Here is a 16,945-nt window from a genome sequence, read left to right as displayed (position 1 = left end):
GGTGGTGGGTTACAAAGTTTAAAGCAGTGTCTTTGACAAAACGCTTTGGCACAAAAAGAGTTTTACATGTGGGCATATGCTAAAAAAAAATATTGTACCTTCAGTGCAATTATATTAAAGAAAATACACCCATTCAAATTTGCATAGATCTTTATTTTAGTAGAATCTATAATTGACATCAATTAAATAAAAAGGAGATAAACAAGCAAACCAGCAAAACAATCTTTAAATTACAAGAAAATTACACTGCACCAATCAAATAGTACAAAAATAGGCCTTTTAGAGTTATGTCCCATTTAAGATAGTCATTCTTGTACATTATTCATATGTCACAAATCTGTAAGGTACTGTGTGCAGCCACCGCCCAGGAACCACATGAAGAGGCAGGAGGTGGCCAACAGACGCTGCCCTATTAGCAGATCCCCCCACCCAACCCCCAACATCTCAAAGTGTTTCGTTTCTACATAACAAGCATGTGCACACACGGACGCGCGCAGATCTGATTCAGCCCTTAAATTAATGGAGATGAGATACATTCTGCTTCCTCCCTCCACAGCTGCTGAACACGGTGTCACTGCAGATCTTCAAAAAAGGCAGAGATGATAGAACGATATCAACAAAACACTTTGAAGACAAGTGAAAAAGGTCGATGGACTGTGACGACCTGAAAGCAACATGTCTTAATGCTAAACAGACAGCATCAAAATGATTGTCTTTGGTTATGCCAAAGATATTGCTCCTATTAACAACATCCGACTTCATATTGATCACTTCAGACAACATCCTAAGGCTGGACTCAAGCAGCATCAAGCTCCACACAAAGAAAAACCCTCCACTGAGTGTGAATGTCTTTCCTTTATAATCAAAGGAGATAATATGCAATAAGCCGATTTTTTTTTTTTTTTTTTTTTTTTTGGGTAACATCTCTTACTTTCTACATTAAAATGCTTCATAATTGATACCAGCGATGTGTTCACCTTGTAATTCAGAGCTGCTTCTCTGGCACAATTAGAGAACACTTTTTTTTTTAGTGTGTACCTTCCATCACGTTCTCGCAGTGAAAGGAATGAGTCGGCTGCTAATGGTTTTCAGCAGCCCCCTGTGCTTTGGAAGCATTCGCTACTTAATGCTGCCCGCATTCGTGATTTTCTTCAATGTTGAACACTTGAATGCACAGAGCTCTGAGTTCCTCAGTTTAAGTTTTCTGACTTTACCAAGCTGTAGTGAATACAACATCAAGCTAAGATGAATAAATCACTTTGTGTGCGCACTCGAGGGGCCAGAGACTTGTCTGAGATCCCCAAAATGTTGCACTTTAGGAGAAACCTTATTCTTTCTTTATTCTGGAAGCAACATAAATCTTTTATAAGTGAAGAAGCAGAATATTTTTATGTTGACTAGACTGAGTATTAATTATCCATAATAAATGCAACAAATTGGTCACAGTCCCACACGTCACTTCTTCTACAAAAGCAAACTCTGAGCATCCAGAGTAGAAGAAAAATAGTTTAAGGAAGCAATTCTGGTGTTCATTATCTGTTGTTTGCACACTCCACACCAAGCTGGAAAGTCAATGAGATTTTGTGGCTCGAGTCTGAGGCTGAAGTTATTACATTTTTAAATTAGCACCCTTCTTAATCTGGGGCTAATCAAAGCCTAAATGGCAGTAGGCACTAACGCACAGCCGTGCTGCACGCACTCGTTATTCTGCCACATTAGCTTTGTTCCGTTTGAGAGCATTTTCTCCAAATTCACATCCTCGGGTTGGTTTCCAATCCACTTTAGTGCTTCCTGGCTAAAACTCCCGCCATAAGCCAAATGCGCTACACCTGCACCGACCATCTGAGTTGAATTAAGCATATTGGCGCAGTGCTGTGTTTGGGAGGATACACACCAAGCTCCTTCCATCCCTCTGAACAGGATTTTTGGCAGGTACTGGTTTGAGACTCTTTATCCCTTGTAGTTTTAGTTATATATTTATTTGTTCTCTCTCTAAACACACTGTTGGAAATCACATTTCAAAAGATTATTATTTATCAAGAACACCTTCTGAAGAATTTCTGACACTAACTATTAAATTAATAAATGTGCCCTCCCTACAAAGAAACTGATTGTCAGTGACAGAATAAAAATACAAAAACCTCTTAACCAAATGATCTTAACCCCAGGTGGAAGCCATGAGGAAAACTAAGAATTTGGGGATTTATTACCACACTGATGGGGGCAACAAGACATATTACCAATCCATCTTCCCAACAACCAAGGTGTAACTGCTCATGAATTCTGATTTTAGGACAGATGGGCCAGATTTTACAGTGGCTTTATAGTTTCTGAATTGTAATTTGTCGTGTCTCTTCTCAAGCTACTTTAACTTACACGTCTGTTCTTCTAAATCTTTCCCAAGAAGCGTTTTTCATGTGACTTACATTGAATTAGACCTCTATAATCATCTAACAGCTCCTCTAATGGCATATGCAACCTTGCTGAATGATATGAGAGGTAGATAAAAGGATGAGCAGCTGCAGTTTTGTATGCATGTCATCACCATGACAACCTCTCTCAGCAAGCTCTACTGTTTTTGTACTGAAAAAAAATGAAAAAAATAATCATATCAACATAGTAGAAAAAGAGATCAGTGGATTCAGAATGGCTACACACTGGATTAAATCATGAGGTGCATATTTTAGATGATAACCAGCCCAGGAGAAAAATCACTTTTAAACTATTTTCCCTAAAGGTGTCATTAAAATCTCTCAGAATAAATAGTTTGCTGCAGAATGATTCAGAATATAATTAATTGGCAAGTACGCTGAAGAGATAATCTGAAATTCAGATTAGATGAAGACTGCAGGGTAAGTGCAGACGCTGATGAGAGCCTCAACGCAGGATTTCGAAACAATCTTCACGATTTGAAGTTGAGAGCAGAGACTGAGATGAAGGAGGGGAGGAAGCCTTCACCTTAGAGGGCAGCTAAACATTTCTCAGCGTCGTACGCAATAAAGGGATGCACACACATACACACACAAACCAACATTCAGTCATTATGATATAAGGCGTGTCTAATGTGTGTTTGTAGTGTTAATGTGCTCTGACAGAAGGGAAAAGTCTTGATGAATTGTTGCTGCTCTGTCAAGGAATCAATCAAAAGGTAACACAACACCTGCCAGCTGCTTTGAGAAGCACTTGTGCTCAGAAGTCACATATTGTTCGGGGTCCCATCAGCACCTCAGTTGCTTCTCTCTCAGCCCCAGGATGTGAGAACCTCACAGAAAAATTAAAAACCCTTGGAAGGAATGGTTCCCCAGGGTTGATCGAGTAGCCTGTCTCTGTGTGTGTGTTTTTGATCCATAATTTATCTTGTTTTATTGATACCCTTATATGTGAGGGCTGGGATGTAAGGAGTCCATCGTGAAACCCAAAAGGCCCACGGAAGCTTTGCTAGTTGTGTGAGTCGCAGTTTGTTCTGCCAGAGCTGAGAGAGGTCTTTCCACATCGTGTGTACAATAGGAGAACTAAAGCCCCCCAATCACATCTAGAACAATAACAACACAGATAAAAATGGGAATTACTGTATCAAAAATTGATTCTCTTTAAAGGGAAATATAATTATTGTTGATGACGTATCCAGAAAGCTCTCAGACAATCTTTTGTGTTTCTCATACAATTATAAACCATTAGTCTTGGCATTTACTTGCCAACTATTATGGTTTAGATTTTTAAAATGCACTTCAAAAACATTAATCACTACAAATAACTGGTGCTTTTTTTGAACAGACTTTGGACATTGATGTCCTTAAACTTCAAAATCCGATTTCATACCTCATAATACCATTTTTTGTTATAGTACTAAATGTGACAGGATCAGCTTTAGCTTCTCTATAAAGGGCACAACATTGTTCATCAAATTTACACGCTCACATTCTCACACACTCACACACAGATCTCTACTCCTCACATTTGACAATCTCGTCTGGCTACTGCACTGAGACTGATGGAAAGAGGAAAAAAAAAGGAAGAAAGCAAATAATAATCATTTGTTTACTGTAACAAAAAGGAGCTGGAGGGGAAAATGGACTCTGCACAGACAGACACTGTTAGCGATTGAGGGCAAAAGGAGGGAGAGAGCCAGTTTAATAGAAATGCGCCCAAGTGTGAACAAAGCAGAGCTTGGGATGGCCCGAGCTCTGAGAAACAGCGGCTTCCCATCAGGTCTCTAACAGCAGAGTGAAAGACACGATCTCAAAGAGAATGAAAACCCAGTAACACAGTAGAAGAAAAAGCAGGGATGACAGATAAACCCAGAAGACTGTGAGAAGACCGTTACCACAGCCCTGAATTATCTGGCAAATGGGGGTGAGAGGATTTAAAAAGCAGGAGAGAAGGAGGATGTGTGGGAGGCATTAAAGAGCACTTTGTGTTTTGACAAAGGCAGTCCTCTCATTTTGGACGCCAAACTCTTCGTTTTCGGAGTCTGTATTTAGCCCGTCATCCCCCCACACTGTCGGGATACCACGGTACGACACCACTCTACTACCCCTGAGGCTGAAACTGCCCCCAAGACTGCCACCAGCCTCTAGAAATGGCAGCTTGATGAGTGCGCCTGAGCGCAGCTGCAACAGCAGGAAAATGCCAGCGAAGGTAGCGATGATAGCCACGCAGCTGAGCACAGCGATGGTGATGGGCAGCTGGGAGTTGAGCTGAGGTTGTGATCCTGGAATCCCCAGGTCTGGTATGATGCTACCAGGGGACTCGCGCATGTACTGGTTGAGGTGCAGACAGGTGCCAGAGACAGGATCCAGGGAGCTGTGAGGGGGGCAGGACAGGCAGGCCTGAGAGCTGAGGCTGCTGCAGGTCAGGCAGGGCTGTGGGCAGGGCAGGCAGGCTGGGACGGAAGCCGGTGGTAAAGAGTTTCCCACAGTGTAGGTGACCGGCTGGGAGCCTACTGAGTAGCCTGCTGGACATTCTTTCACACAGCCCTCCTGAAAGAGGTAGTAGCCGGCGTTGCATTCTGTAACACAAAGGACGAAGCTAAGATTAATTATGCGCACCTTTTTCTGTTTCACATGAGTCAGACAAAGCATGTTGCGTCCAACTTTAATCTATTTACCAGTCTCCGGGTTTTGCAACAACTTTTCAAAAAACTGTGAAGCATGTCATGTTTTTATGAAGTTTTAAAGTCAGAGGCAATTGGTGGAATTAATTGCTGTGACTGCAACATCACAAATTCCTGAAGGGACTGATTTACTCATCCATGTTGTGAGACCCAAGAGTTTAAATGCAAGTTTGCATTTAAGTGGCTATTCCATTTTTTTGTGTTACTTTAGTTTACAAAAAAAACCCTGAAATTTGTATGCTGAGAGCAGCATTTTTAAGTCAAGACCCATTTCCATATGCAGCAGGTCTAGATGCAGAAAATTATCTAAAATGAGAAATAACAGACTATGCCAAAAACAGGAGTGAGAGCTAAAACAAAGGAAAATACTTCTACAGCAGCATTGTGTGTAGCTGTTGTTAGCACTGAATCAGAGAGCACTGCATAGCCTAACAAATGTTATGATTACATTCAGTTCACCATCTAATGGTTCTGTACATGATGTAAACTTTCAGTATTGATGTACCTCTAATAGCCTGTAGGGGTCAGGCTTTCACTGTCAGACAACATGTACAGCAGGAGGCGCTCAGTCAGTGATATCTTTAGACCTTGCCTATAGCAGTATTTGGATTATGTAGGGGACAATGGTATGGGCAGCATCAAATTAAGTTATATTATTAAAATATAGGACCTGGAGTAAAATTTAATTTCTTCTCATAAGAAGCTAAATCTCTATTCAAAACTGAAAAACACTAAAGTGACTCATGGAACAAACTTTGCGGAAGAGTTTCAATAAGACAACTGTGTGACTGTAAAATCTACCCACCCAATCCAAATGAATGCAGCTGAGCACACATGGGACAACATTTCATCTCATTCGCATCACACTAGAGACTACTCCACATGTGACATCTCAATGACTACACTACTCCTCCTCAGCTGATGTGACAGTAACTTCTCAATCAAACTGGAAACAAAAGACAAACCAGTTTTACCAATGCATATCTGCTTCAGGTCCAGGGTTTTACAGCCGATGTTAGCAGGCTGAGGCTTGTCAGAGGAACTGGAAGATGATGAGCTGGTGCCATACAGCTCCAGGACGAACTGGGTCAGGGTGCCTGAGTGGAGAGACACAGAGATAAGACACTGAAATTAACCAGGGAAAAGTAGGCCTGCCAAAAACAGTACTGCCCCGGCACACCCGAGAGTGGATTAATAAATGTATCCTTATTTCATTGTAGACTCTTGAATTTATTTGTACTGAGTGAGACAAAATGACTGATTGAATCAAGACGCATTTTTAAGATGCCACGATTTCACTTTGTGTTTAATAAGGGTGTTATAAAGTGCACATCTCTCAAGATTCATTCAAGTGTGCAGACTTGTGAGAGATTCCACTTTAGTAAATCACTTCTCACTGAGGAGGGAGGTGCAAGGCTTTTATCTTGATCTGTTTTTTGATGTTTTCTTGGCCTCAGGATACTGTGTTGTGGGTGGGCCTGCAGTGTCCAGATGAAAACATTTATTGGTAGATAATCCAAGGGCAAACGTAAGAGGTCCACTGCTTTATCATGTTCCCTGCTATAAGAACACAGAGTGCTAGTGAAGCATACGGGGTCGGCTTCTAAGCGCCTATAAAAAGAACAAAGGCCCAGACACTTGGATACAGGAGCCACTTGATCTCTAATCTCCTGTCTCTGAACTCTTAACCCCTGAGCTGAACTCTAGTTGGATTAATAAATGTTTAAAATAATATAAAAGGTCATTTTAAGCTGTCTTATTACCCTAGTGGTTCAGACATGTAATACATTGCTCCAGCATCTCTGGTTTAAATCTATAGTATTGATACTTGTGTTTCATGTCACATTGTAGTTTTTTATTTGGCCAACTGAAGCATTAATCCATTTAATTTGCTCTAGTTTTATAATATAACCATGAAAGAAAATGCCAAATATTTCCAAGTTACAGCTTCCCCATATGAGAGGATTCATCCGTTTTGTTAAATATAATTAAAAAGTTGAAAATCTTAGGTTTAAAACTGCTGAAGAGGTAAAATAAATGTTAACGTCATCTTGGAATTTTTGGAATTGTGAATTGTGGTATCTAACAAACCAATATTACAGAATGAATTGGTTTATTTTATAGAATTACTAGTTGCAGCCTTAATTTGAATGCAAACAAAAGACATCCCAAATTTAAGGTATAAATATTCGAGCATACATGCAAACGCATCAAAATGTAAATTTCTTGATCCTTATAAACATCCAAGATGCTTTACCATAGTCACTGGCACCAGCCACATTCTCGATCTCCAGCGTCCACTCCCCAGTGGGGTTCTCATCCCAGGAGTGGGTGGTCAGAAAAGCCCAGTCATTAAAACCCTCTGATGAGTAGTCACGAGGCCTGAAGGAAAATGACAGTTTGCCGGTTAACAGTTTGTGATTCTGTCCATTCGGTCCACATGTTTGATCTAGTTGTGTGTTTGTACCTTGGGTGGAGCAGTGTCGAGCGTGTGCCTGCAGGGCTAATGAGGTGGATAGCTAGGTTTCCCCTCCGGTTGTAGGACAGGGTAAGCCGGGCCTGGACATGCTCTAATGAGGTCACATAACTCTCTGTGCCGATGCAGGCGTCCACACTCTTGTTAATCGATAAATGGCTGCCAATGTCCCTGTCAATGTGTGAGAAAAGACATATGAAGAAGACACAAACACCTTGGTGAGCATTAGTCGTAGGCTGTGTACTGCTGAAATCATTACTGGCTCAGTCTGAGATCTGGATAGGATATTGTATTCCTCAGATAACTGACGCTTGTGACATTTTGCTCCTGGCCGGTTAGCAGATCTGCAAAGGGTGAAGTGTTTTTGCGCCTGAACAGGATTAGTATCTCACAACCTGTAGCACCAGTGTCCTCTGTGGAAGTAAAGCACCATCCTCTTTTAACTCCTCTCTAAATCCGCTTAGGAGATTACACACAGTCGCAACAATTCTGAGGTGGAGGGAAGCTAGGTTTTAGTGACACTGAACTGCCCAAATTATAGACAAGACGTGGTGTGATCACTAAATGCTCAGTGGTTTTAAGACACACAAGCCTTAACTAAATTTCATGTAGCATTTAAGGCCTACATAAACGCATTTGACTTTTAAACAAGCCTCACATTAAACAGTCAAATAATTTATATGCAGCACCTTTTAGATGCCAATGAGTCCTACACGGGCCACCCACATTATAACAATACAAACTGACGGCAACACTTTGCAGCACTTCAAAATGTGCATGTTTAAGCAATTGCAATCAGTAGCTTGTGGTCTTTCAAGGTGGATTCAGAACACTTAGGTTGAGGAAGTGGATTTGTTTTTTGTTTTTTTTAACAAATACCTGCTGAAGTTGAAGTATCACATTGCCAGCTAAGAACTGCAGCACAAGCTTCTGTGATTTCAGGACTGATGGAAAGAAAAGTTTGTGGTTTTGTCGCAGACATGACATCTGTTCACACAAACTATTGCATGTACACACACTAAAAACCTGTAATCAGCAACCTGCCATTCAGACACTGAAAAGTCAATCACTACATGACAGCAACTGATAAAGAAAGATGGCAACTTCTGGCAACATTATCAACTGTTAGAGGCATAAATGTCCTCATTTGTGATCGTAAACACTATAGGTGAAAAAAAAAAAAGGTTTTACAACATAACTTTCATTGTTTTCCAAATGAATCTTATTTTAAACAATCCCCATACAGACACTAAGACCAAGAGCTTGTGTGGTCAAGTTTTAAAAAACAAAAACAAAGAAATACTGCCTGAAATACTCGGATCACCATAACTTTACACAGAGGTCTGAAGTAACTTAAGAGTGAATTTCTCATGGAAAAGATCCCAAGTTTAATTATGATCAAACTGAGCAGAGTGTCTGGCTGGTGTGGTTTTAATTATTTCTGCACAACAATGGAGGTCTTCAGCATGAACAAATGAGCTCGTCCAGGTAACAGACTGAAGCATATCACACGACACATGCAATTCATTGTCTGTTCCAGTGTTTTTGTGGGCACACTTAAAAATCTGAATAATTTCGAAAATGACCAAAGTTATGCTTCTTTGTTCACCATCACCCCGACACAAGCCAAAATTGCACCACTAGTAATGTTTTTCAAATTTCTTTGGTTTGAATTAGTTTTTTTGGCATTCAGAAGCTGTCAGCAGGTCCAGACCAATGCATTATGAAAAGTCAAACAATCATTAGATAGTTATCATTTAATAAATCATTTCAATCTGTCTAGATCAGCATTCTTGTGGAGATGCACATACAGTATGTAATATAATCCAGTGTGTATGAAGCTTTTCAGATCAACCACAAACCTTTCTCCGAAGCAGGGAAACCTTAGGATCCATTTGATGGGAGTTTGAGGGTGAAATGAGAGGGTGCTTCCGAATCAGAACAAATTTTTTAACAACTTACGCTAGAGCTTCTTGCCTGTACCAGTCAATATGTTTTTGCAGCCCTGATGGCTATGTGCATCAAAGTTGGTAAGTTAAATGTAGGTGGTTAAGTTAGAGTGCACACATGCATGTTGCACAGCAAACAAGAAATATTTTAGATGCCAAGTAACACAGCTTAGCTGAGTTATTCACCAGCTGAAAGGACATTTTCTACCAAAACATCGAGCTTCGAGGAACAATCCATTCACCAAATGTGAACACAAATCCCAGACCTGCAAACTAATTTCATGCCAAACTGTTCTGATAATCAGAATATTAGTTCAATTACCGTTGCATTTCTAAACAAGACCAAATAAATTACAAAATGTGTAATTATGGTCAGAATATTCATATGTTAATGTGCAAAAATGTATGTAACATCTTGTTCCTAAAAATCCTTTTTTTAAGAAATCAATAATGAGGTTATCACTAGATGTACAACTGAAACAGAGAAAGACACTGAACTTCTACCTGCTCACTTATTTCAAGTCATTTCAGATAAGTGAGTCAGCTAAACACCTAAAATGTAAATTGAATAACCTGCCACGACTGGTGCTCCCAGACGCTCGAACCATCTGCTCTGAGTATCTCATAGCTGCAGTAAAAGAGAGAGAAGCCTCAAACCCAGCTAGAGAAGTGACAGGGAACGCATAATGAAGAAGAGACGTCAGACTGTGTGTAGACTGTGACACGGGGAGAAGACAGAATAAAATGGTTGAAGGGAAATACTGTGTCTTAACATTGAAGGGAACATATAAATTGACAAATCCTCATTTCCTTTTTAAACACTCCCTCTCAAGCAGAGAGCCTGAAACGATGCATGCATGCATGCACGTGCACACATGCGCACACACACACACACACACACACACACACACACACACACGACACAAGAGAAAACATTTCAATAGGTGCCCAGAGCCAAGATGAAGACATAACGAAGCCACTGCAGCAAAGTGTGACAGCTCAGTCATACACAAGCATCTGCTGCACCTTTCTGTTATGGACCAGTTCAATGTTAATTTCTTTTACCATTCACTAGGTCTAAAGCATACAGGCTTATCTCATGCTGCTGAGTTTATGTCACTACAGTTCAGCTAATTTGTCATTTCTTATGCCTTATGGTATATTTGACTTTTATCATTCTCAAATTCACTTTATAATCAAAATTTGTTGATACCCGATTACACTCTTTGTTTAAACTCTTATTAGAAATTAGAAATTTGCATTTATGTCAGAAAGCCACTGTTCTGGGTCAAAAGAGATACCCTTAAAGCCAAAACTATTTTTAATGTTACAAAGCATTAGGAATATTTTATTTGAAAAAGCTTCATCCAGATCCAGAATGAGAAAAATATGTTTTTATGTGTTATATCATACTTATATGGTTAAACAACAACAACAAAAACATAAAATAAAAATGTAAAATAAAAATGATCAATACTTTTAAAAAAAAACTACAAGTTATATATATCATTAGTAAATAAGGGCTGATACAAAAACCAAGCTGCTGTTTGAATGTTAGTAACATATGTATGTTATCCGTGTTAAACAGATAAACACACTAAATGAAAGAGTTTGAATTTGGACACATTGATGAAAGAATGGCGAGTAAAGATAACGCTGCTTGCCAACTTCGTAAAATGTTACTTGTAGCTTGTCACTCAAATGCAGCAGTAGAGGCACTGTCAAATAAAACTAATTCAAAATTATTTCTACATTGTATTAGGCCTATGCTACAGGGATTTCATTCAAAGAAAAAAATGTATTTTGATATTGTAGATACCTGTGATCAGGCTCCTGATATATATTCACTGAGATGTGTACATCTGGGTGGCGTACTAACCTTGGCTCACTAACCATGGTGATCACACATTTTTGCTGTGGCCCCACATTTTTCCACATCTTTGCCAGCTCTACAATTGCACCCGCATCAAGTAAACCATATCCGTATGAATGGCTAACTGCAGAGACCAAGAGAGAAAACAGGTTTGGTTAGCATTTTTTAACATTTGACTTCTCAATAAGCTCTGTCCATTTTGAGTGCCTCAGTTTATTGGATGTTTAAAATATTTAAGAACATGCAAACTGCAGAGGGCAGAATTGATCTTGGAAGGAGTTGCTGTACCTTTGCGGCCAACCCCATTGGTTCTCCAGTCATTGGTAAGCAGGTGGGCAGGGCGAGAAGTTCGGACAACCAGATGTTGCATGTCCCTCCAGGTCAGGTTTTTACTGGAATGTGTGTATGCAAGCACACACAAAGCCACACACAAAGCCACACACACACACACACACACACAGAGAGCCACAGGGCGCAACACATAGTAAGACTCTGGCTTAAAAATCCAGTTGAAGCATTCAAGCAGATCAAAGAGATACCTCTGACAATACTTCTCTACAGTTTAAAGCTGCAGGTGGACAGCTGATTAAATACAGAATACAATAAAGTTCCAGTCACAATCTTTCCTGAATTATTAAGGCCTTAGGGAAAATGTCTTGTAAAGAAAATGCCACAAAAATGTTAAACGATTATCTCGCCTGCATCCATTTTCTTGCATTGAACCAGGTGCAGGTTTACATGAGGTCACAGTTGGATTTGTATTCTGCTGTGATTAACTATCTGATAGCTCCAAGCTGATATTCATAACTCTAATCATAAATGATTAAAATAAGAAACTTTCTTTTGTTAATTTCGCTAAAACGTTCTCTTGTCAAAGCAGCTCCTAATTTCAATCTTTTTCTGTCACCACAGACTGGACTAATTACTCATTTTCTGGACTGTTCTGACATTCTTGTTCGTGCCCCCCATTAGTAATGCATGACTGGATAACAATCATTAGTGCTTACAGTACATCAAACCGTGCTGTTTGCAAATGCACAGTTGAAATCTGTCAGGCAGGGGGGAGTTAAGAAGTGATTCATAAAATGGGATAATCAAGCAGAACTGATGCATAAACACAGCACTGGCGGTAAAAGCAGCTTTTAGTGTAAAAATATTGCATTTTTAATCGAGTTTTTGGAAAGTCTGTGTGAAAACATAAAAGTGTACCTGTTGAACTTATTTGGAGTTAGGAGTCCCAAAATGTATGGTAGAAACTGATAACATTAATTTAGCTGCACAGGCAGTTTGAATATTTTTATGAACCTGTAGCTTTTGAAAATGACCGCTTCCTCTCTAGAATAATTATTGCACCTTTTAGTCAGTATGAGTATGTTCAGTGCAAACTGCATTTTTAACCACATTTCCAAATGAGAAAAGTCCACAGATAGTGAGGTTAAAAGTAGGTCTCTACAGGTAAAGAGAATTACAAGGCTTGAAAACACTTACAGAAAAATGACAAGCACTTACTTGGCCTCAAGAGCAAGAGCGATGATCCCAGCAGCCAGCGGTGCAGAGGCAGAGGTGCCTGTGTGGGAGTCTGTGCATTTTGATTTGAGGTCTGTAGTCACCTAGGGAGATTAACACGGTGGGCTTACATGGACAGTTCTGTGGAACATGTGTTACATTCAGCTATTCAAGCTATTTTATTATTCATAAGGCAAAACACAATGTCTTAGGGTTTGTATTTCACTTGTTAAAAAGCAAACAAATACACATAATCCTCTACAAATTCAGTTTTAAAAAGGTGGTACATCCTCACACATTATCATAAATCCTAAACTTCAAGCAGAACTGCTCATGTTCCTTCACATTAAAAAATAAAGATGTTAAAACCTTATAATTTGGATTTTGCCTCCTTTAAGTAAGTATCCATCATTTCTGTACTCATTATCTCATATGAATTTGCTGGAGCCAGAAATCGCCTAATGGTTAAAGAAGTGGGGAATTAAGAGGAAAGAAAGAGCCCTCAGCATGACTCCCTGGACCAGATGGAAAATCAAAGCAGTGAAATTGTATAACTGGTGCTCACTCTCTTAACAACTATCACTGAACTTCCTCCAGTAGACATTTCCTCAGTGACCCACAGCAGAGGGCTGTGGTGGCTGTACTGGGCAGCTCCCAGGTGTGAGGTTCTGTAGCTGCATGAATACAAAGCAAGGTAGTGGGGAACCTGTGTTTGTTCTTAGTAAAGTCTATCTCCAGAAGGGTAAAGGTTACAAAACACCCACAGAAACTGATCTGTAAAATTCTAAACTACTAATAAATGCAGCTGCACAACAGATTTAAAAGTCCAATTAATTTCGGGAGTATCCTGTATCTAACGTACTTTAAACTGAAAGGATAATATAAGTGTAATGAAAAAAAAAAAAGAATTAAGATATTCTCTGCTGCATAACCCCAGAGATCCCACCCGCTCTTTTCTTCCACTCAGTCTTATCATTCCTGAGTTCATGAGTGACAGCACAATTAAATGAGTACAGCAGCAAAGCATATAGGGACCAGCCACATGTCATGGAGGTGTCATAAGCTTTCCATCCAGCTGGTTTGGTTTTTTGACTGTATGTTAGAGGAAGAGAAAATGCGTGTGTGTCTGTGCATGAGATTTTGTGTTTGTGACAGGAATGTTAAGTAGCAACAGACAGCCAGATGGATTTTCGGCCATTCGCTATTCATAATAATTTTAATGGCCCAAAACTGAATGAATGAGAAGCAGAAGAGAGAAGAAATGGAGGAGAGAATGAAGAAGTTATGCCAGTGCAGAGTACAGCTGCAAATCCAAATACTGTACACAGACCTAGAACCATTTTGCAGTTAACTGTTTTGTCAGTTAACAGTTCATCTGCAAATATTTCGATAATACATCAATTTAGTCATTTTTAAAAGCAAAATCGTTTCAGGTTCTCTGAAACCGGGGAAGTATAGCTAAATCGATTCATAATCTCAAAATCACAGTCTTAGGAAACAAGAAGACACTGGACGCAATCAAAACTCACTATCTGTTTCTCGTTGATGTTCCCCGAGCTGTAGGTGGTGGCGAGGGTGGAAGAGCAAGCCTCGCTGTACCAGGGAACATTGCCGTTCTGGGTGGAGCTGCTGATTGACAGGGTGTAGATGCTGTTTGTGTAGCCGTCACAGTTACAGCTGTCCTTGTCCCTCCCTCCGTTGCCAGAAGCCCACACAAAAATTGAGCCCAAACCACCACGACCCTGAAGAATGTACAATACATTCAGACAAACAAGTAAAAAACAAAGTCAACCACGAGAATTTAATTAATTCATTAATTCATTCATTCATTTAATGCTTCAGACCACTGTTATCCAGAAAACGTCTTTCAAACTAAAGCTTGATGTATTGTCCTGCTTTCAATCTATGCAGAGGCTATGCAATTGGCCGGACCCATTGTGAGCATTTCCACATTTCAACAGTGTCAGGAACTAAGCAGATAACATTAAGTTAAAGCCAGCAATGATGAACTGGAGTTAGTTTTACAGAAATTACTGCAAGGGAGGAAAGACCACAACTTTGGAGGAGATGGCCCATAAGATCACTGAGCGGAATGAGGCAGAAGGAGATAGTGGACCAATCAGTTGTTGCAGTCTGCATCACTGCAATACTTAGAGACGTAATAGTCAAGTTTACGGGCTTCAGTATAGTCAATGGCTATGCAGCCTCTAAGCGAGCACTAGCTTGAACACACACATGTCTAAGCACGCAAGTATGAATCAAGCTTTAATTGGGAAATAACGGGGGGGGGGGGGGCAAATTCATTTAAGGTCTTGCTTTAAAAGAGGCCCATTAAAATGCAGCATACATCACAGAGGCCAAGGGTGGTCATTCAGTAAATTAAAATAAGCTAAATATTCCATGACAGCAGTGCAATACAAAAGGCACTATATGACAGGAACAGCTCATTGTAATAAATCATTCAACCTCTCAACATTTGAAGTGCAATAATTTTCATTTAAGAGCTGCTTTATTGTATTGAATGGCACCGTTTCTCTCTGCATTGATCAAACACAGCTATGCACCACCCACACCACCATCTGACAGCACTGTCACTGTGGCAATTATCTTAGTAGTCAGTGTCAGCGGTTGCAGTCAGCTTTATGGTACATGCCTTGAATCCTGCTGCTCCATAACAAGAGTCAGTGTTTGCTGGATGGATGCGTTTATTCATGTAGTGCAGATGTGAGAGCCTGGGGTGTAAGCTTATTAATCTGTTGACTGTTAACAAGTGCTGCTACAACAGACTGGTGACATGAAAGGGTGGCTATTTTTGGGGCTTTAAAATTCAGCGTGCCATGTTGGCATTTTTCAACAGCACACCAAAAATCTATATATTTCTACATACATACTTAGACAATTGATTGTCAAGCAATTTAAAGTTCCAGTAACAGATTTTTTAAAAACCTTTTTTTTTTATTTCCAAAATACTTAATTCCCACTTGAAGAGACAGTACGAAGACTAAAACAGTTGAGAGATAAAAGTTGAGCTGGCAGTTTAAAAAATGTCCTTCATATTACAAGATTTTAAAAACCAGAACTTTTCATACTAATTTCTATCAATGCAGCTTTTATTAATATCCCAAGATTTTTTTTCCTGGTTGGCTTTTAGAGGACATTCCTTTCCATTCAAAACTGTCACGGTCAAAAGCTTGTTGCACCATCTCATGCTTGAAAGGTTTAGTTACACACTACCAATCAGAAGCCACACACAGGCAGTAGAGTCACATACACACCTCTGTAACCCCACGCAGAAAAGCTTCTTTGGCAAGTTTAGCAGGTCCATCAACAGTTTTGCCATCATCCTCTGGGCCCCAGCTGGCACTATAGATGTCAATGTGTTGGGGATTCAAACTGAGAGACTGGGCCTCCACCATGTCAGTCACCTCCCCGTCCAGCATCCGCACACCTGCAGCCATTTTCCCCAAATGCACACACAAACAGATGACAAAAAGAAAGCTTCTATTAGTTCTTACATGTGGCTGTTTATGATTAAAAAAGTTCCAAGAAAATACCTAATGAATATTATTTAAATCCTAAAGTCTACCAGTCTAATTCTGGTGTTAGGTGTTGTTGCTAGTTGACATACAGTACACCCATCAGTTATCAAAACCACTTCTCCCTTCAAGGACATGGGTGTCTGCAGGGATTCCAGCTGTCACTGTGCAAAAGGTGCAGGTACACCCTGGATGCATCAGTGTATCACAGAGCTGATTCCACACTCACATTTACCTCCATGGGCAATTTAGAACTAACCTGTATGTCTTCTGACTTTGGGAGAAAACTGGAATGTGCAGAGGCAAATTCATGCATTGAGAGAGAACAAGACAACTTCTCACAAAAAAAGCTAAAGCTGACTTGAAAGTTAGAACCCCTGACCTTTAAGCTTCAAGTGCAAACCACTCGTCACTTTGGTGTTAGTTGACAGTCTTAATGTAAAGCTTGCAGGAATAACATTTCAATTATAACTCAGTAAAAACATTTTGTAT

General features: G+C 39.9%; 1 protein-coding gene across 7 annotated transcripts in view; it reads right to left on the bottom strand.

Moving 5' to 3' along the window:
• Positions 1 to 132: 132 nt before the first annotated feature.
• Positions 133 to 16,945, bottom strand: part of furina (furin (paired basic amino acid cleaving enzyme) a) — an 81,733-nt gene continuing 64,920 nt past the window's right edge. For all 7 annotated transcript variants that reach the window (XM_067486639.1, XM_067486676.1, XM_067486665.1 and 4 more), the window contains exons 8-16: positions 16,193 to 16,365; positions 14,447 to 14,659; positions 12,921 to 13,021; positions 11,700 to 11,803; positions 11,418 to 11,535; positions 7,581 to 7,760; positions 7,371 to 7,495; positions 6,088 to 6,210; positions 133 to 5,008 (exon numbers count right to left, since the gene is read on the bottom strand). In XM_067486639.1, the coding sequence (XP_067342740.1) occupies positions 4,401 to 5,008; positions 6,088 to 6,210; positions 7,371 to 7,495; positions 7,581 to 7,760; positions 11,418 to 11,535; positions 11,700 to 11,803; positions 12,921 to 13,021; positions 14,447 to 14,659; positions 16,193 to 16,365 (1,745 nt within the window). In that variant the 3' untranslated portion in view covers positions 133 to 4,400. The remainder of the gene's footprint in view (positions 5,009 to 6,087; positions 6,211 to 7,370; positions 7,496 to 7,580; positions 7,761 to 11,417; positions 11,536 to 11,699; positions 11,804 to 12,920; positions 13,022 to 14,446; positions 14,660 to 16,192; positions 16,366 to 16,945) is intronic.

The sequence above is a fragment of the Channa argus genome, chromosome 2 (assembly GCF_033026475.1).
Source record: "Channa argus isolate prfri chromosome 2, Channa argus male v1.0, whole genome shotgun sequence".
NCBI classification, from domain to species: Eukaryota; Metazoa; Chordata; class Actinopteri; order Anabantiformes; family Channidae; genus Channa; species Channa argus.
Note: the sequence above shows the minus strand (reverse complement) of the source record. Positions and strands in the feature narration are given on the sequence as shown.